Source organism: Leptosomus discolor, chromosome 2 (genome assembly GCF_034619465.1).
Source record: "Leptosomus discolor isolate bLepDis1 chromosome 2, bLepDis1.hap2, whole genome shotgun sequence".
Taxonomy (NCBI): domain Eukaryota; kingdom Metazoa; phylum Chordata; class Aves; order Leptosomiformes; family Leptosomidae; genus Leptosomus; species Leptosomus discolor.
Genome location: NC_141392.1, coordinates 67,511,551 through 67,534,087, shown reverse-complemented (window position 1 = coordinate 67,534,087; position 22,537 = coordinate 67,511,551). Strand labels below are relative to the sequence as shown.

The 22,537-nt window shown below is 39.6% G+C and overlaps 1 protein-coding gene across 1 annotated transcript in view; it reads right to left on the bottom strand.

The window, feature by feature from the left end:
* Nucleotides 1–22,537, bottom strand: part of PTPRK (protein tyrosine phosphatase receptor type K) — a 416,718-nt gene that overhangs the window by 165,514 nt on the left and 228,667 nt on the right. The window contains exon 7 of the mRNA XM_086461237.1: nt 7,524–7,817. Within this exon, the coding sequence (XP_086317363.1) occupies nt 7,524–7,817 (294 nt within the window). The remainder of the gene's footprint in view (nt 1–7,523; nt 7,818–22,537) is intronic.

Genomic DNA, 22,537 nt, shown 5'->3' with positions numbered 1-22,537 from the left:
AAAGTGAAACAAAGTTGAAAAAAATTTAAAAAGCAAACGAGAATTAAATTAAAACCAAAGATTCATCAAGCAGAATAAGGCCCAAAGAATCAATGCCAACAAGAAACAGGACTTTGAGGAAGCCTGTCCTAACCTTGGGAGGATGTTCATCCGAACTTTATCCAGATTTCATGATAGCATGAATGACACAATATTTCTCTGTCATGGTTTTGGAGGAGAAAGACATATGAGGGAGAGAGAAAGAATAACAAATGCATTTGGGAAATCTTATCAACATCCCTCCCCCAGCACATGCTGCTGGTACTGCTTTCCTCTTCCACCCTTCCACATCACCACTCCTGCTACTCACAGCCCTCCTTATCTACTCCACACTACTCTGCCAACAGTGCCAAAGTAACAGTGAAAAATTAGGGTGCTTCCAAAACTGTACATTTAAGTGTTGCAATGACCAGAGCAATTTTCAAAACCTTATTAAAATTTTCCCTGCTTAATTTTTTAATAGTGTGATAAATGAAAGTACAATAAAAGCCAGTGCCATAAAAGTTTGTTTTATTTAGGTACTTACCAATTCTCTAACACTGTAAAAGTAATATTGCACCTCTAAACAGTTGAGACACCTTAATTATGAAAGAAAACTATCAAACACACTAATTAATCACACTAAAAATTTATTTATTTCACTTGAAATTAAAAATAGAAGTCACAGTTCAAAAAAGAGCTCCAGTCTTCTGAAAGGGTAAGATTATCTCAACCTGCAGTCATGTTCTTTGGAAGCAAACGCAGACCAAAAATCTGTGAATATCAGTCCCCAAACTCTGCAGAAGCTATAATCAGGCTCTGAGTTATCTGGCTCGGGTGCACCCATAGCATTTTCAAGTGCTGCAATATGAGTTATTGCCCACATCCATTTTTTTACAGCTGGAATGGGCACCGTGGATTAATGTACTGCAATACATTTTCTTGCCACAGACAGTGCTCCTCTCGGAAGTGTGATCTATTGACTAGTTACATGCACTTTGGATAAATCACGATGGTCTCAGTGCTGTGGCACGCTATGCTCTGGGAAAAGCTGCTGAACAAGCCGAGGTGAGACATGAGATGGAGGAATTGCTTGCAAGACAGGGGAGCTCCAGGTGAGGTTGGCAGCTGCTCCTTTTCCTCCCTCAGCCTCTGTCACACAGCTGAAGTGGTATTCTGACCTAGTGTCCTTCACCAGAGAGAGCGCCACAACTGAAGGACTTTCCCCAACTTGGTGGACTTTGCACTGAAGCCCTGACTGGCTAGCATGTTGGGTGCCAATGACCATAACCAGGTCTTGCTGTAGGTAACTTGTAGGTAACTTGTCCTGCCTTGCCCTGCCCACTGGTAGAGACTTCAGAAAGACAGCAAAGGAACAGGTCACTGAACACAACAGAGGCTTTGAAAAGTGGGTGGCCATGCTAGAGGAACCCACATACCTAGTTCTGCTACCCTAACCCTATGTGAAGAGCATCAGTGTGATTTACTGTGAATATGACACTATACAACAAAGAACTAGCCGTGAACAAAGCTCATCCCAAAAACGAAGCACGAGAGAATTCAGGAAGCCCGTGTCTCGTTGTGTATTATGTCACCCACAATGTCGCAGGAAGAAAGTTTCCAGTTAGTGCAGAGGGAGCTTGCAGCTGCAAATACCCAAAAAGATGATACTAAGCAAGGCTGAATATAGCGAACAACAAAAGCTGAAAACTAATTTAGGGGAGGTCAGTGCCTGAACTTGCAGTGTACTGCCAATTCAACCGAGTCATCAGCATTGCACTCCTTTGAAAAAGAGGATACTATGCTTAATTTGCACAATCTGACAAGAACTTGGCTAGGCAGTCTGCCTGGTCTCCTGCTAGGTAACTCAGCTGCGCTATGGTCCTTTCTTATGGATATAAGCATCATTAGGATTCTATATGTGGTATGGGTATCTGAACAGTGGCAAGCAGCACAATAAGCAGAGTATGGTTGCCTGTGCCAGCTGATGGCCCAAATCAGATAGCTCTTCTACAGGATGCTCTCTCAATAACAGTTCTGGTATTCAATCTTAAAGGGAATATGACGAAGTTACTTACTCCTGACTTCCTCGATTGTTTAAATATCTTCCCCTGCCCCCCCCCCCCCCCCCCCCCCTTCATATCATAGTCAACTGGTAAACCTATATGGAACAAGAGACTGGTGCATTTGGTATCTGATAGTGAGATCTTAAATGTTTCCAATTACTACCTGGCCAAAAGCCCAGAAACAGTCACGAGTGCAAAACACATTTGTAAAAACAGCAACTTATAAATATTGGTGTAATGTGGGCTCTTCTGCAATGATAAATGTGAAATAATTTTTAAAAGTATCACATTCATTTAGTTTCAAGTTGTTCATGTTTATTCTAAAAAAGTGTTCAACTTGTAAACAATAACAACATGAGTAATAAAAACATGTAATTTAAGCACCTAGAATGTATTTAAGCTTCTCTTGAAGCTATATTGTAAGGCTCTAGTGATATCTACTTTGAGGGAAAGAAGGTAAAGATCCTGTTTGAAACATTAAGATAACTGCTTTGTTGTGAAGGTAAATATTTTCTCTCTGTCCACTTTTAGAAAAAATTTAAATGATTGAAAATTACACATTTATCTGTAGTTTTATTAGTTGTCAAAGACATAAATAATAATTTAAGATGCACTACTACAAGAGACACAAATAAAGAGCACAGCTCATCCACTCAGTGGCGTATTTTCCAGAACCCTCCTGTGATGTAGACTGTACCCAACTTTACGAGCCCATTGCCTCACATGTCAACATCCTAAATTCTCACGTACAGCATACAACAAAGCCTATAAATCCAGATCCCCACCTTGAACCCTCCACCTCCCCTCCACAACTGTAAAAGGCAAACAGCACCAATCGAAGTAACACTCTATGCATACCACATCGCACAAGCAGATTCTATACTACACCGTCCCTTTCACTCCACTAATTTTAAAAATCATTCATACTTTTTATGTAATCAGAACAACATTTTAGTTCTCTGGATGGCCATGCAAGGTCACTTTCTCAATGGCAACCTCACCAGGGTTTCTCTGTTAAAAATCTCAAGAAAATGAACAAAAACCTTAAGCTTGCTTTTGCTTTTCAATGTTTCCTCATTGTTTGCTTTTTTTTTTTTTGCTAGAGGTGAATTGAGCAATACGTCGTCTTCTATGTATATTGTTTTAAAAATTAATAAATGTGCAAAATTGAAAACAAACAATCTGTGCTTGAAAAAAGCAGGCAGAAAGCAGCCCAGCTCCCAAGCCTTCAACTGCAGGCGATCATACGCCAGCGTTGCACCGCTGAACCAGCATCTCTGCTATCAAGCCTTGAGGCTGGCTGTTACTGACAGCTAGGTCTCTGTGACAGACAAAGATTTTGAACAATGAAATAATAATAATAATAATAATAATAATAAGAAGAAGAAGAAGAAGAAGAAGAAGAAGAAGAAGAATACCAACAACAATTACAACAATGATGTTCCATTCTCAGCTCTGATAAAGCTATAAAGCTTCCCCTCCCCCTTACTCATTTTATTATTACAAACAAATAATACAGGCAACAGTTTATTAAATCAATCAATCTGGAAAAAACTGAAAACACAGGACTCTTTCTCAAACTGCTCTACAATTCTTCATGTTTTACCGAAAATCACACCCTTGCACTGAACTTCAGTAAAGCTGGAGCGAGCAATTCCACTGTGTACATATATTAAGCTCTGGACAGGCTGAACTATTGACCTCCTTTGCCACTAAAATATCAGTTAATCACAAAACTGAGCTGTGAGCTGTTACTCAGAAGCAGCAGCCAATGTAAGAGAATAACTTTTAACTTACAGTTGATAAAGCAGGCTAAGTGGACAATTTTAGATTACCACATATTTTCTACAGCCCCCCAAATGAAAGGGACTCACAACTCAGAGGATATGCTTATAAGGTCAACACACTCCAAAGCCATAGAAAACAGCCTTAAGTATTACTTCAGATTAAAGTGCTATCCTCTGCCTTTCATTTTAGTTTCAAAATGCTTGAGAAGTGAATAATTTGAACAATGACACCAGGCAAGAGGTGTAGGCATACTGAAATAAAGCCCAGGTGCCCTGTGAGGATTGATGGGGAGGCAGGAGCCTTCAGCATCAGCAGCTTGAAATTATTTGTGCCTAACCACATGCAGGCAGGAACACAACGACGCTCAGCACCAACTTCAGCTGTGCTTAGAAATGGAAATACAAAGCATCCACCTGGCTATTAAGGAAGATAATGTCAGAAAATAATGTTTTGCTCCACATGTTTTAGTCTTACTTCAGCCATTTAAAAACACTCAGTGGTTTCATTTATTTGACTGCTCAGCACTATCTTTAACTGCAGACTAATAAAACAACATGCAAGTTTTCTAGCAAAATGCTGTCACTCAGCTTCAGTGGAGGACAGATTACCCGGGAAACGCCAGGTAGACAAACAGGCTGTCAGAGGACTTCTAACTAGTGGAAGAATTATCTCTTCATTAGAAAACAATTTTGTTTAGCATTAGCAGAAACATTTACTAAATGAGTCACCAGACACTGGTTTAGCTATGAGGAAGACAGAAAATTATCTAAATACCTAATAATAAAAGTGTATGTCTGATACCAACATAAGTACAATTGTCACTCAAATCGTTCAGAAGTAGAATACATCTCCAGTAAAGCACAAACCAAGTGATCAATAATATGTTATTAAGAAATGTCATGAAATTATAAATACTGAATGAATCAAGGAAAAAAATAACTTTCAATCTTCATTTGAAAACAATGCTACTATTTGCTTAAATATTAAATAAACAGAAAGCAGAATACTAACCTATTCTTATTGATGTGTCAGTGAGTTTCCTATTGCTGCTACTTGGAATGTAAACATTAAAAACTCATCAGATCAACGTTAGCTAATGTGTGCTTTTGAATTTGTATAGAGAGCAGTCTAACTTCACGCTGAAATTTCATTTATGTCCCACCATTCCATTTGACACTGAGCAGATAATCAATTCTAACTTGTTTCAGAATTTGAACTAATACGTACAAAACCTATGGAAAGGCAAAACTGACAAAGAACCTAGACAGAAAAGAGAGTATCTGTCTGAAAAATAAGTGATCTTGTCAGAAACAAGAATTAGGAATAATTGAAGAATCTCCAGAAAGAAGATATTGCTGCAGAGATGTCATCTACTATAGCACAGTAAATCACCTGCCAGTCTCTCCTACAATACTAGCAGCAGCAGAGACTGCAGGGCGAGCTGTTCCATTATTAGCTTTACATTTTCTTATAAATCTTCTCTTCGGAAGAGACTAATTTTTATGTTTATAGTTTGCCTTTTACAAACAAAATATTTTAAAAAAACCAACCCTCATATTGAATTGGGCCTGCAGGTTACCTTACAGAAGCCTTGGGAGAACACTGCGGAAAAGGAAGGTCTGTCTTCATTTTCCAGACAGGTAAGGAGGCAGCAGGGTGACCTGCTGCTCAACCTGGTGCAGTCCCTGACTCATACCCTCGAGCCACGCACAATCCTTCAGTCTCCACAAACCCTTGCCGGCTCACCTTTTTCTAATTGAAACCAGTTAATAGTAACATTTATTTGCCTTCACTTTCATGGAATAAGAAGAATCAGTCTTACTGCAAAATAAACACCTCAAAATTTTACTATTGTTAAAATAATGTTGTCACAGAAGTTCAGGTTTTTCTTTTCAAGAATTTTTTTGATCTGGTTCATTTCTTAGTGGATTGAGTTGAAAATCTGTTTCAAGCCAGACTAGATTTTGGTGTCTTATATGCGAGTGTTAAGTTAAAAACAAATTAAAAATAAAATTACACCCACAATAATGCTGTTTCCCCTAACTAGCTTCTAAAAATACATCACATAAATCATGATTTCCTTTCTTTTCCTTTCCCACTAAAAAGCTTCAGTCTGTCACAATCTGGATAAATGAAATTGTATTTTTTCATGAGCTGGGAAAAAGAACGTGAACATTTGGGATTTGTTAGTCTCAGCTCAGCCTCTTTACAACAGAAGCTCTTTTCAAATTCCTGCTTTTTCAGAACAATGAACAAACCAATTCAGTACAATACATCAATGATTTAACCTTACCTAGACATCAACGACTGACATCTTTGCTGAGATGGACACACAGATCTTTTTACTTCTCAAGAAAGACAGACTAAATTATAAATAAGATCAGAAATTCCAAAAAATGCCTTCAGTTTAGTCTTGCTCCAGCTCTGTGCCTCAGCTTCCAACAGTACTACACCCAATTTCAAAAAACACTGTCTAATTTTCTTGGATTCATACCTATTTACCTAGTCCGCTTGAAGTTCTGGATTCTGATCCAGACCCTGACCACGTTCCTTAAGTAAACAAAATGACTGGTCATCCATGCTTAGATGAGAACTCAAAAGGCTGTTCCACAGAGATCTGTCACCAACTTGTGAAAAAAAATATTTAATTTATATTTGGTTTATATATGCACACATACTGGCGACACATGGAAACCTGCAACTGCAGCTCCTCTCTCTAATCATTTTAATGCAGGCTTGAATAGGCTGTTATCAGCACTCTTTGCTAAGTCTAATACAGTGCAAACTAAAATACTGTCAGGCCCTAAAAGTCCTGAGATTAGGGAAAAAACCCCCAGGATTTAATTTCCACTTATTTGCCTCCCAATCTGATGTTCAAATCTATATGTTTTTTCCTCTGCAGCTATGAGACATGGATATTATCTTTCTTCTAATGAAAGCTGAGTTTAAAATAACTTTAAGCAGCGTTAGAAGGAACAGCAAATAACCCAAGTTGGCAGTGCTTAATATCCTTGGTGCTGGCCACTTAGGAGCACTCTAAAAAATCAGAAGCAGACTGCAGGATTCAGCAGCACACGATTTTGGTGGTGGTAGTCAAAAATGGAGGAAACACCCTAACAATATTTGCAATTGTATTTTAGGAGTTAGATATCTTAGTAGTTGCATTGTAGTTCTTGGAGATTTTGGCAGACTATACACATCCTCTTGGAAAAAGAAAAATTACACAGAACTACATTACATTTTTTTGTAAAATTCTATTTCTTAAACAGATTTTTGTTTTTCCTATGCAAGTTCCTTCATGTGCAAGTTTACTTAAAATGTAAGTGAAAATATGGAAGTGAAAAACAGGTGATTTGTCCTTTCCAGAAATGATGAGGTCTCCTTCCTTGCATGAGAAGTAAAATGTTTTCTTAGCTTTCTAACATCCCACCTCCTAACCTACCCTCCCAGGGTTACAAACAGCAACCTACACAATGACCAGGCAAAGCAAGAGACACAGCAAATCCTTATCGGCCCAGAAACTTGAGGATCCTGTGGGTGCCAAGGGAACCCTTGCTTTGCTACAAGTTAATTAGAGCCAACAAGGCTGTCAACCAATTAAATCATTAAATAAATAGCTTTGTTTGTTCATTTTACCAAAGCAGCACTCACCGGCACATTTGGTCCTGGTGATGAGTGGTGGTCCCGGCTGTCCAGTCCCACCTTCGCCCGGTCTGGTGAGCAGGACCCGAATCTCATATTCGGTGTCAGGGTCCAAGTGCCAGAGCTTGTAAGTTGGTGCATTGACAGCATGGGTTTCAGTCCAGGTCCCAGATGTCATTCGGTACTCCACTTCTTTCAAGATAATGGGTCCGTCCCCAATGATTGAGTTGGCATTCAGCTGAATGAGCAAGTACGTGGGCCCAACGCCAAGCAGCTGCGGGGGTGCTATCGGCCGAGGTGGCTCTGTAGGGGAGACCAAAAAAAAAAAAAGCCACCAATAAAACAAAAGCTGGAAAACACATTAAGAGGACTCTTTCCACAGAAAGTTGTCAGGTTTTGGTCAGCAAAGATTTCAAAAGTTAAAAGCAAAATCAAACTGACATCAATGAAGAAGAGCTGAGGAGAATTTCAGCTGATGGAAGCAAGTGGTACACCACTGGCATCTGCCCAATGCTACTTTTTCCATTTAAAAAAATTTCAGCTAGGGACCACAAAATCCTATCTGATTTATATTTGTTGGTACTTAACATTTTTTTCTAAAAAAAATCTGGGTTCCTGCTCATTCATATAATTTACTAAGGCAATAACTTGAGATTTTCATAAACATGAGTGATTTTCTTTATTGACAGAAGCCACACACATACTTTCCTTAAAGAAACAGTTGATACAGTAGTCCTGAACAGAATTAATTCCTAAACAGAATGAACTGCAGCTCATTTGAAACCCACAGATGCAGTTAGGGTAAAAAATACAGGTGCCTATTACAGGCATTCAGTATACTCAGAACTGAGCAAAACTGCCAGGAGAATGACAAAATAAAGATGTATAGCAATGACATAAAATATTTTATTCTTCAGTAACTCACTACTGATTTAGAAACTCAAAACAATAGGATGTACATTGTCTTTTTTCTTCATCTGTTCTCATCAGCTTCTGCCTGCCTAAATATTTCAACACAGCTGCAAAGCGAAACTGTATTGACAGACCAAATGGGAAAGTGAGGTCCCCCTTACCCCAAGAAATGTTTACGTAGAGAAGCAGCACATTGCCTCGGTGTGATTTATTTTAAGAAACAAATCACAAGCAACATGTACTTTTCGAATAAAATGAATCTACTGATAAATATGGAAGGTTCATTTTCATTCCAGATGGCTCGTATTTCAACTAATTTGTTTCAGTTAATTAGGCAACAATGCTAAACTCAATGCACACAGGGGTTTCACACAGCAGCGATGCAGAACTAACAACGCAGCAACTCTGAGCAGGTAGAGGAGATCTCCTGCACAGTACATTAAAAATAATATTTAACCCCAGACCAAAAGATTTCCCTAGAGGGGGGCTCTCTTCATCACTGCTCCCCCCATCCCTCCGCACAAGAGAAGCTAAGATGCAGAAGCATTGTACATATTCTGCAACAATGTATTCTCCTGGGATTGACCCCACCAGTGTCACTGACAGAGCCTGTGGGGGAAAGTGGTGATGGAGGGGCTCGCAGAGGGCCTCCAGACCTCCTTTGACATCCCACCCTCCCCATATGGCAAAGTTCACCCAATGACTCCCTGGTTATCTAGGTCCAGCAGTAAAGTTTCCCCTCCAGATACAAGAGCTGGCTCCCAGCAGTGTATTTACTAGCTCTGTAAGTAACCAAATTTCCCATATTTTGGTACAAAAGGATTTCTTGCAGACTTTTTTCTAAATTAGCTGTATCTCAAGCTACTCAGTTTGGAGACAAGGGAATCCGTGAATGTGCCATAGTGGCTGCAAGCAGAGCTGATTTTGTCCTCCCAGCGTGAAAAGGCAAATGCTCGAAAATTTTACCACTTCTGCTTTGGGATATACAAAACTCTAGAAGGTATCTCAATTAATTATTAACATGTTTTACCCTATTTTTGCAAGAAATGCGCATATGAACTAATTTAGATCCCTACCTGCATCTAAGTGCAGAAATGCAGCTGGGCTTAATGAGGGCAGTTTATTTGCTGTGAAACTAACATATTAAATGTCAAACTAATGAATTCTAAGGTCAGTGTATTTTAGGGCAGAAAACATAAACGTTGATGAGCAGGATGCACTACCAACTCCAAGTTATAAACCTCTAAAACATAAGGCTATGTTTAGAAGTACACACTTTGATTAAGAGCGCGATTATCACAAATAAAACCTCACATTAATGAGACTAATACACCATTGCATATTAAATTTTTATGTTAAGAGGTAAAGCGTACTCTTATATTAGCATATGCATTTTGTTTTTAAGCTCTTGAGGACAAGGAGACTTATTTATAAAGTCTCTCCCAGTCCCAATAAATTATGCATGAATTTTAATCAGTTAGCAAATGAACAAGTAATTGTTCTCCAGCATTATTAATATTCTTCATAATACAATATACTATAAGAACCAGAGGTGAGGTGCAACCAGAAATCCCAAAAGTACACTAAGTATCAACTGAAGCATGCAATCCCAATATACCAGAAAAAACTTTTCTGATGTTACCCAATTAACTTTCTATTAATTATTCTCATTTGTTATTCTATAACCAGATCCAACAAATACTCCCCAATTGTAATTTGACAGGTCAGGCAGCACAGTGACCTCCCTCCATCCCCCTGTTGCACTGGTCACTGCAACCAAACTGGGGAACTGTACCCTTTATTTCTGCCAAAAAACAACCCACCCCCCTCAATTATTATGAGCAGATGTTGCTAAGGCACACAGTATTCCTAGCAAGCCATTTTCACTGAGCACAGTTCCCCTTTTCTCAGCTGTGAACCCTCTGTGGATAGCCATAAAAGTTCTAAATAACATTTTATGAAAAAATATTTCAGCCCATGGATGGTTTATTAACTCATCAGTAGAACTGCGATTTCAATAGGTATTTAAGACACTCACACTAAACAGTTTGTACGAAGACCCTGCATGTTTAATTTTTTCCTTTGCTAAGTATAAAATTTAGAATTCTTTTTCCAGTTTAACTACTGGCTCATTTTCCGGCTATATTTTTTAGCCACTGCTTAAAGGTGTTAGATCTGATGAAATCCCTTCCACTATGCATGGCCACTAACATCTCTGAAAGACTAAATAAAAAGACCACTTGCACATCTACAAGACATTAAAGAAATGAAAGTATTTTCATGCATAGCATTTTGCAGTATTTGGTCAGTTCTGGTTTTGACATAAAATGCCCACAGCTAAGTTAATCAAAAATTAAGACTGACATTTCATCAGTACAAAGTTCCCATTCTGCTGAGCTACTAGCAGTACACTACACACACATCAGTATGTATATGACATTATATATTAAATGTACTGTGATATTTAGGCATCGATGACTAGAATAAGCATGCAACCCCAGCTATAAGTCTTCCTACAGTTAAGCAGTTGTGTCATATTCTTAATACTAAATATTGTATGCAAAAAATTACATATTCATAGCTGGGGAAAAACAACCAGAAAAGGTCACTGGTGTTATTAGGACAGTAACTAGTACACATAAAACTTCCCTACATCCCCAAGTAACACATGCATACTATGTTGCTTAATACTATTTACCCAGCCTGGGTGACAACAGCCCTACTACCTTGCCCTCCAACACTAAACACTTCCTAAATTTAAAATAAAGGAAAGGAGTTTCATTAGTATCTTAGTGGTAATCACATACTGTCAATGATCAGTTCAAAGCAGGGGAAAAAATAAACCAACAAAACCAAATCAAATCAGAATCCTGCAAGTTGTTCCACCTTAGAGGAAAAACTGATTCTGGATGCATATTGATAAAATCTTATTTATTTACATTAAGTCAGGTTTTGCTGAGCATAACAAGTACCAGTCACAGGAGACTGTTCCCTTGCTCACAGCAGAAAGGTTTGGGGAGGTGGGGAGGAGAGGGCTGGTCACCACATCGCCTGAACATGGAGGACAGGTGCATGTCTTCATTCTTGCCACTCTCTGTCCCACGCCTGCCTTCTACAGAGCTTCCACACATTAATACTCTGCATTAATAGCCTGCAAGCTCCCTCTGTTTACGCGTGCAGTGTGCCTTCCCTCTGCTGATGTCAAGTTCAGCCTTCTCTGTCAAATACCTTACACGAAGCTATACAGTTGGTATGCTGATGAGTATCAACAGTTTAACCCAATACATACAATAGGAGTAATCATAAAAAAAGCTTAATTTTTACAAGTATAACAAAGCATTCATTTTAAAAGAAGCCTGGCATCAGCCTCACCCCTCCTGAAATCAAAATTGGTATGCCTTAACTATGCCATAAACTGTCAAGAAAGCAGGTAAATCAAAAGAGTACAAATTTATTTTAAAATTTTTCATAATTGAAAAAACAAACAGACAAATCCACATAAATATAGCTAATACTGGGTGTTCCGGGAAGTACAGCTGAGACACCTCCACAAATGACTCAAGGCTGACTCAGCTCCCACCTAGATCAAACTCATTTCCTCTTCTAGGGAAACTTCTTGCAAAGCTGTTTAAGTTATGTCTGCACACTTCTTGCAAGTGCTCTGCGTTCTAGTTGAGGTTCAGTGCCTGACCCACACTGGCTATGTATTGTTAGAGCACTATCTTTGCCATACGAAGCCCTCGGGGACAAGGGGCCCTAGGGAGTGCAGTCTGGGGATCTAGAGCAAGTGAAAAATCCCTGCTTGCCCAGAACTGGACCTGTGCAGAAGCATGCTGGTGCCTCTGAGCTGGGCTCCAGATTGCACACAGAGATGTTGTGGCAAAGCTGCATCACAAGACCCACGGCATGGAGCCAGAGAGCGTGGGGAAGCAGGCTGCTGATCCCATGCAACAGCTATACTGCTTCAGTACTTTTCCTGTACTGGAAGATTACATACAGCTTTAGAGATTCACACATTTTAAAAAATATTGAAAAACTGAAGAACTAGGAAAATTTCTTTAAAAGTTGGAGAAAATGTATGAGATTTAGTAGAAAGAATTACAGCAGTCAAGTACTAGGAGGAAAACAAAATTCTCAGTCTTAAAAGCTGCTTAATCAAATGGTAAAAAGAATTAACAAGAAGCAGTGACCGAAAGCTTAAATTCAAATATGGTATTAAGCCACAAATTTAACAGTGAGAATAGGAACTGAAGAACAATAACTGGCAATACTGTAGGAAATTCAGCATTCCCTATCTGAGTGTTTTCAGTCAAGGCTGGATGTCTTCTTATAAATTATATGTTAGGCAAAAAAAATAGAAGACGGTAACAAAGCCTCATGAAGCTGGTGAGGGGTCTGGAAAACATGTCTTATGAGGAGCACCTTGAGTGAACTGGGATTGTTTAGCCTAACGAAGAGGAGGCTGAGAGGAGACTTTATTGCTTTCCACAGCTACCTAAAAGGAAGTTGTAGTGAGGCCAGTGTTGGTCTCTTCTCCTAAGTAACTAATGACAAGACAAGAGGTAATGGCCTCAAGTTGCACCAGGAGAGATCTAGATTGGACATTAGGAAAAATGTCTTTACTGAAAGAGTGGTTAGACATTGGAACAGGCTGCCCAGGGAGGTGGTGGGGTCACCATCCATGGGGGTGTTCAAAAGACGCATAGAAGTGGTGCTTAGGGACATGCTTTAGAGGTGGGCTTGGTAGTGTTGGGATAATGGTTGGACCTGATGATCTTAAAGGTCTTTTCCAACCAAAATGATTCAATTATTCTATGGTTCTGTGAATACATAAGGCTCCAAAGAAGTACAACTGAAAGAAATTATGTGGTCAGGAAGGTGGTCACAAAATAAACTATGAAAAGCTTGAGGATAAACACAAACCATAGAGGCTTTCAGCACAAATACTGGGTTCTTTTATTTTTAGAAAAATCATTCCACATGTGGCATATTTTTAATATAACTAGAAATATTTTAATTCAACTCTCCAAAATGGTTAGGAAATACTGCTCTGCTAGGAAAAAAAAATTCAGAATTTAAGACAAAAAGGTTTATTTTGGACTTGCGCCTGCCTGAAAGGACACCTGGCCATCTTCTACGCTGACAGCAGCCTGACAAGACCTGTCGCCCTTAGCACCAACAAAAGCTGTAACACAAACAGGGGGCTTTGCCAAGCAAGGGGAAAAGCATTACAGAAAGCAGTACATGGCTGATGAGAAATTTGTCTACTCAGTTAAAAAAAGCAGGTTAGTGCAGAGGCTTGAGGGATCCCAAGCTGAAAGCACAGATCTGACTATCAGCAGAGGATCATGAACCTTAGAGTCACAGAAAGCCTCTGCAGTTTATTTTTAAATTTCCAACAAGATGCAAGTTTTCACTTTCTCTGCATGACAGACTACACTCACAGCTCAGTCTGTCACCCTAAACATGCCGTCTCTAGCGAGTAGTTAGGTCCTTAATGGTTTTGTTGTATAACACACAGAAGACAGATAAAAAACCCAACAGCCTATGCATCAAAGAGATTGCCCAGCACACTGAGGACAGTACATTAATGGGAGCTGAGTACTCCACTGAGCTTCTGAAAAGAAAGAAGGTTTTAAAAAGAAAAAAGCTGTTACTCTTCTAACTTATATTTTATTTTTCTGCATTATTAAGATGCACCTCTAGAGGGACATTGCTCTGAGACCTTCTGATCACTAGCTAAGCCTTCACATGGGAAGTCCAATAAATAAAAGTTACATCAGGACAATCTTAACTAACCAGTTCAAAGATGCAGACACACACGCATTCTTAAGTAGAGAAATGCTATTAGGGGTTAGCTCACAGGATTTTTGCTTGCACACCATATAGCGGTACTTGATTTTCTCACCTGAGCAGCCCACCTTATTCTTGTGGCAAAGGAAGAAAGTACCTGTAAGCTTATTCTTGGCCAGACACACTATGCATCAGATACATAGATTACTTCTGCCCCAAAGACATGATGCATCTGAAAAACTTCATAACAAAGAAGCAGGTGCACAAGCAAGTCTTCATTTGCTGCAGGGCTGCCCATGGAAAAGGGAAGGGTTGGAGTGAGAGGCAGCTGCCACAACAGCCTTTTCTGTTCCCAGACAGCTCCCAATCTCTTTTTTCCCCCAAGGGTGACACTTTCTCTGCCACCTTCCTATCCTCTCAGTTGGGTAGATTGTACTGGTTACACACCACCAGCTGAGCATGAGCCACCACCACCACCCAACCTACACTTGCTCCTGTGTCTCACCTCAGAAGTTATCCAGGCACAGTAGCAATCGAAATAGGCTTCAGCAGGATAAGGTGAACTGCAGGCAGCGCATGTTGCACAGGCTGCAGGAGAGCACACTTGCTTAAACCAGCTGTAACACTCAAAATAACACACAGAGACCTAGAGGAATTTTAGAATCACCTCCTCTACTCCAAGACCAAATGCTGGTTATAGATTTATACAATAAAAACCTGACCAGCTGCAAGCCCTTCAGAGTTCTCACAAGCCTTGGCCATTCTTCAGGTTTAATCAATATTTCCCTAAGCCATCGCTTGGTTTCTTCATTTGTTCACAAACTCATTTACTGTTTTTGCAAGAATTTTGGGGTTTTTGTTTGTTTTCCCCAATGGTCAAAAACTTACCTCTGCTAGTCAAGTTTAACTCATTTTAGCAGCTGCTTTATTTTCCTACTTTGTTATTTTTTTTCCCCGATAGAAAAGTTTCTATTGCTCCCACCTTCGTCTTCTGCAGACAACTTGGAGGAAGGATTTACTGTGAGTTCCTGCTGCTCATGCAAGTTAACAACATATCCCCCCCCCAAAGTATACTGAAGAGAAGGCAGCAAAAACCTTGTCAGCAGAGAACTGACTTTAACATATTACACCATGTAACGATTTCATGTAGAAAATCATGTAGAAATCAGTAGGTTTTTACAGTTAAGTGTTCCAAATAGCCACAAGCCTCCCTTAATACTTTTTCAAAAAAACAATCAAAAGCTAATTCAGACTTATCTTAGCTGCTGTCTTACAACCATAAGTGATGGTGGCTGCACGGAGAAATTTGAACAGCTTGTGATCTAGTATTCTGCCACAAAGCTTTTTCTCCAACTATTTTTTTCTTTTCAATGATGCTCATGCAGACTTAATTCCTGTGACTCCAGAAACATTGTGACTTTAAAATACAATTTATTACAACTGTTCAGTATCTGTCACTAGCCGCTAGTCCTGAGGTTGAAACACAATATCTACAAAACGCTACGTTTTAATTAAGAGAGTTAGTTGTCTGGAATAAAAGAATTCATTCTAAGCAATAGCTTAGAGACCAGGTCATACCAAGTGATTTATCCAACTCACTTCAGAGAGGCTACAACACGATTTTCATCGTCTTTTATTACTTGGAATGAAAAAATGGAAAGAATCTATTTTAAACAAACATTCAAAATAAATATCTATAAAACAGTGAGATTCGAGTTATTACCTAGAGAATCAGTTACTGGTGGAAAATCAGCAACAAAGAGAAATGGCAAATTGAACAGCAAGCTCACAACGCTGGCTTAGGTAGGATACTGTCCTATTTCATATCATCATCTCTTGGGTCTGCAAGCGGGGATACTATGTCACAAGCTCACCTCAAACTACTGATTTATCTTTGAGCACCTGCCTAATACACCAAGTTTGTGTAAGTACAACAAAGTCTGCACGCTTATGCAGCTGAAGTGTAGTTAATTAAGTGACGTGGCAGTTACTGAGCACCTGAAGTGCTGAAATAAGAATTATTTTAACAGTGAAAACTGCTAACTTCTGCATAGTGATTTTTATATCCTATGCATCACTGTGGCATTTTATTCACCTTGATTTGAAACACCACTGCACTCATTTTATTATCTTCCTTTAAATAAAAGGAACCGTGCACAGCTTTAGCATTGTCAGCAGAAACCATAAACAAGGTTAAGCTCATGCCCAGTTTACATGAAAAAAAATTCAAAAAAGTCTTCCTAAAACTTGGAGCATATCATCCCCCTACACAATTTATAAACAGAACACGCCTGTTTATTGCATGACAGTAGGCTATACTACTCTGGGAATCAATTAGAAGAGTATGACATATTTTGTCAAAAAGATTGCATTGTGTTAAAGACATTTATGCAGCACACTCCTACAGCAAAAATGACTACATGTAAGAAATAGAGGAGCCTGTCATGAGAAGACATTCAAATCTTGAAAAGAAGAAAAAAAAAAAAAGAAAAAAATAGCTCAGTATAAATGAGTCAGCTATAGAAATGTCTCAGGCAGAGACTTGATCACAATAACTTCATTATCCACATGTATCAGTAATTCCCTTGAGATCTCAACGTCGAGATTATTGTTGGAAAGAAATATTTTATCTGCTTCATTGTCAGGAACCAGCAGGTTAAGAACTAAATTGAATGCCTTCATCAAAGATTGGTACTTCCCAAGAAAGAATTACTCTCAACTCCACAAGGCTTTGCAATGGAATATTTGACAATACTGCATTCTGCATGCATATCCACATGCTGTCAATGATGAGAAGGAATAAAACTACCGATCAGGAAAAGAGTACCTGAAGAAAGACAACATATTATTTTAGAGAGTCCAGGATTTTAATTTACACAGTTATATAATGAGAATATAATTTCCTTTTTTCTTCCTGCTTCTCAAATACTTGGATTTATCTTTTTTTTATTTCAAATTTGAACTGGCCTAATAAACTGATACTGCAAATATTTTTGCATAGTTGTTACATCTGTTGATGTTATAGTCATACTCAGATTCATTTTACTGCTCAAACAAACTAAGCACAGAAACCTCCTGTTGGACAAACGTTACAGTGACATATTTATAATCAAACTCAAATACTTCAAACACCCTGCAAAACTAGAGCATTTCAGTAGAATTCAGTGACCAAAAAACAAACAGTCACAGATTTATGTCTGACTAGCTCTACATCTCTGTAAAGCTTGAAAGCTAAAAATACCTCACCCAGCCAGCTCCTGGAGTTCAGTGAAAGTCATCTACCTTACCTGCATGAGGCTATTGATAACAACCTGGAGTTACCTGCACACAGCCCAGCTGCATTTCTTAGGTAAGGTGGAGCTTTCTTCACCTGATGACATGACTGTGCCATGTGGCAGATCTGCACTGTCCTGCGTACCAGCTGACCCTCCTCCCAGAGTGTTTGCCTGTCCTGGAAGAGTCCTGTGCACCTCACTTTGGAAGTCACATTATATCCACTCAGCACTAACTCAAATTTTTATCATCAGCTTTCCTGCATGCCTTTTAAATGACAGAGAAAAATGTTTCACATGCTGGTAGGACAACATCACGGCCAGGCAGAATTCACAACCATATCATGCTCTTTAAGTGCAACGAGCAGTACACATCGCTGTACCAGAAGGGTCCTGAACTGTAAAGTACCTGCAGCTCAGAGGAATAGCCTGCAAGGCTTCAGTTTCCAAGCATTTACAGTTTTATTTTATAGTAATTACAGAAATTTCAAGCATGTGAGAGGTGAGTCATGGACACCTCACCTTCCCAGCACTCCCCATCCTCTGTAATATACCTGCTCACCTGGCACCTGAGATACCAGTAGGATTCCCAGAACTGCTCACTGCCACGTAGTACCTGTGCAGGTTTTTTAAGTATGACAGCCTAGCACCTGCAAGCTGTTTGCCTGCCTACAGGGCTATGGGCCAAATCACTTGCCTGAGGCTGCTCCTACCCCACCATTCACACTGTTCTCCCTCAACTCTACCTGCCCAGCAGCACCCTGGGGCCCAATTCTAGGCAGCCCTAATTCTTCCTCCTGTGTCTCCGTGTCTTTCTATTTCTGGTTATTTGATCCATCATATGAAGGAAGCTACATACTTTAAAGACTGATTTTACTGTAAGCATTAACTGAAACCATGGACCTTGATGCACGGAGGTAGGGGAAGGAAGGAAGGACGGAAAGCAGCTCACACACCGTATTATTAAGGCAAGACCCTTACAAATGCACTTAAACCCTTCTCCTTCAGAATGGCAGGGCATCCAGGAATGACTGTAGAATAGGATAAATAATGTCTCCCTTCTCCAACGTTCTTTGTCAGGTATCCCATTTTAAAAGCTTACTGTCAGCACTTCAATACTATCCTCAAAGGAGAAATGGGTACAATTTTGTATATGGGTTACACATTAATGATCAGAGATTTTGTGTGTGCTTAGACTATTCAAGTTAACAGGGGAAAATGACAGAACCCATCACTTACTTCTGAGCAAACTTATTTTTGAGGGACTGTTTCCTTGCTCAAATACCTCTATTTCTATTCATAACCTTTTCCAAGACATATTTAGATGTTCCCACCAGCAATGTCTTCACATTTCTTATTACAGCATGCCCAAATATTTCTTGCCAAAAATGCCAGAAGGCAACCTACTGGAATGACAGAGAAGGGGGCTAATTTTAGGAGACACTGAGACACTTCCCTCGATCTATGTGATGAACCAACAGAAACCAAAACGAAAACCCACTTGGATAATTTTTACACCACAGTTTTACATCACAGGTGTAATTTACACATCATCCAATGCCTACCTGAAAGGGCAACCCTAGTCCTCCATTTCTCACCATCAGCACTGCTTGCAGTGCCACTCATCTACTCTACGTCCATGGCAGTTTAAGTTTAAAACTGATCTTGGGGAGGGAGGAGCACATGGAGCTTTCCTACTTTCCTGGGTCCCTGAAGCAGCTCCCAGATGCTTCAGAGAAGAGCCAGTGTCAGCAAGTGCTGGCCGTCACATCTGCTTAGCTCTAGCACTCAGAAAGGGGCGGGGGGGGGGGGGGTGGGGGGGTTGGGGGGGGGGGGTGTTGGGGGGGGGGGGGGTTGGTGGTGAGGGGTGAAATAGAGGTAGCCAAAAGGAATCAACACCCTTGCCAGGGCACCTAGCCAGATGGTACGAAATACCTACGAAACGAAGGCAATAGGTAACAAAGCAGCTGCCCGCCTTCACATTGCCAAATGGATTTTGACTGTGATGAAAAGCCTAGAAGACCTTTCTAGAAAAACAAACTGGAACAAAAGTCCTCACCACTCCTGCATGCTGATAAGAAATGCATTAGGATGTATGTTTCTTTAAAGGAATAAACAGAATATAATGATTTATTAAGAGTTTTGATAACGCAGTGTTGTGAGGTAGAAATGGAATAGTGAAGTTGGTGATGAAATTCCTACACAGTCAATAGAGAGGAGTGACCATTTCACTTTTGTCATGAGAACAGCTTCACTCCTGAGAGACCAAGTCGGTTTAAGGGCTCTTTTTAGCTGGTGCAATGAAAATGGGGAATCTTAGAATAGTTAGGGTTGGAAGTGATTTAAAGATCATCTAGTCCAAACCCCTGCAGTGAGCAGGGACATCTTTAGCTAGATCAGGCTGCTCAGAGCCTCGTCCAACCTCACCTTGAATGTTTCCAGGGATGGGGCTTCTACTACCTCTCTGGGCGACCTGTTCCAATGTCTTACCACCCTCACTGTAAAATATTTCTTCCTTATATCTAGTCTAAATCTACCCTCTTTTAGTTTAAAACCATTACTGCTTGTCCTAATGCAAAAGACCCTGCTAAAAAGATTGCCCCCATCCTTCTTATAGGCCCCCTTACAGTACTGCAAGGCCATAATAAGGTTTCCCCGGAGCCTTGCCTTATCCAGACTGAATAATCACAACTCTCTCAGCCTGTCCTCATAGGAGAGGTGCTCCAGTCCCTTATCATTTTTGTGGGTTTCCTCTGGACTCTTTCCAACAAGTCCATGTATTTCTTGTCCTGAGAATATCTGCCTTTGAAAGAGAAAGCAGTACACTACATTAATGGAAAACAGGGTAGCTTTTTGACCTAAAAAAGTATTTAGATGGTTTTATTTGGATATTTTCATAATATTCTTTTCAGGTGGGGCTGTTCTGTTAAAGAGTTTGAAAATGTGTATATTATCACGTATGACAGCATCGTTACGAAGAGGGTGTCCTTGTAATTAAATTGAGACCCAGCACGTTGAATCCCAAATTCACGACGAGACATAAAACCATAGACAGCTTAAAAATGAGTATGTGCATTAGATGATATGAATTATAAAATAATCATCTGAGAAACAGTTCATAGAAGCTTTTTATGAGTTGATAATACCATACTATGATATGACAAAAAACCACCAATCATTTACTCTGGAATAGCAACTCCCCAAGTACAGCAGCAGTGTCTAAATTCTGTATCTTATCTCTACTGACACAAACATTTGCTTTTCTGTAGTAATATTTCTGTGATTAGTGTGACCACTAACACTGGAAAAAATCTGACTAGAAAGTCACCAATTGTCTTTCTGGTCTCATAGGATACAGACCCATTCAACTGTAACCTAACTGGACAGCTCAAGTGTCTATAGATCTACAGCACAACTAATCCACAGTGCTTGATGTTCACTCATCAGCAATTAAGAGCTAACCATACCTTAAGATACAGGTTGCACACCATATCCATATCACTCATCTGAGAAGCAGAAGCTCTTCACTTGAGTTTGTAGAAACATTCCCTCAGAACAAATGGACAACATGATGGCAGGCCACTGGGGAAGCTTGGCTTTAAAATCCAGTCTGCTCTTCCACTGGGTGGGAAGATGAGGCAACACGGTTGTTAAGTACTGTGCTCATCACCTAAAGAGTATCCTCCAGATCTGCCTGCTTATATAGAGGCACCTGCCTATTTATGACTAGGTTTCAGTAAAGGGCAACATTGGTGACTGAAATCATGGAACATCCCCACTATGAGAAACAGCTGAGTAGGGTAGGGATCTTCATGATGGAAGAGAGATGATCTGCGGGTAATGTTGTGACACAGTTCTACAAAAATCACACACCAGAGAGATGTTAGGATTCAATTAGTCTTGGCCTTTTCCAACACAGCAAATACAGGTCATCAAGTAAAACTAGCAGAACGCAGGCTCAAAAATAAAGAAGGAAGGAAGGGGTCTTCACACCGAAAAATGCAGCAGTCTCATTGCCAAATGGTGCTGTGGACAAATGAAGGTTACCTCTTATTAATCACCGGGCTCAGCACCATTGCTGAAAGCAGTAAGATGCTGAGAAGGTATCAGAAGAAATGTCATGTATGCTTATTAAGCTCTTTTTCCTCCCAAGAAGTCCTCCTCTGGCCACTTCTTAAGAATACTGATTCAGTTACATCCTTGGTTTGAACAGTTGTGATTGTCCCTTGTTGTGCTCCTGTATTCTGTTAATCTCTCTATATTTAAATTCAGGAATTTTGATATTGAATGGCTAAACTGAAGACAGGGATATCAAATATGGGGCAAGATAAATGATGATTTTCATACACTGCCCTAACTCAGGCAACAGAGCAGATTCCCAGCTCCACACAGCTTTAATATCTCAAACAAAACATGCTACCATAATAATCAAAAGAAAAAAATCATATTTTTGCTACCTTGTTTTAACCAAAGTTATCTTATTAATTTTTTTGATGAGAACACACGAGAATGTACAGCTTCTTATTCTATAACTGCATCTTTTAGTTCTTCAATATGATGCTAATCAACATCTCTTCAGGCTGAGCTAGCACACTGAAAGTTCAGTAACTAGCCTTGTGCATTCATTTGAGAAAGGCAAACAAAATCAACAAGGCTACAGAAATAATGAGGAGAGAAGAAATTACTAGGACACAAATTGGACAGTACAGCTTTCCTCTCCAAATCCAAGATTCACTGCTAATAATATAGTTTATAATAATATATACCATTATGGAGATTGCTACCTTCAAAGATTACACAACTAAACTATGTTATTTATTAAATTCAGATTGCCTGTGCATATGGGCATTTTGTCTAAGACTGTGTTTGCTGGCTCTGCATGTTGAACCAAGCTGCTGAGAGCACATTATAATAGTACTTGGAGACAAAAATAAATCAGATGTCACCTTATTACTAGTTAAACAAACATGAACAGTACCTTAAAGAGGGATTTACATTTTACATAAATATTGGTAACAAAAGCATGTAACCATAATGTTGCATAAT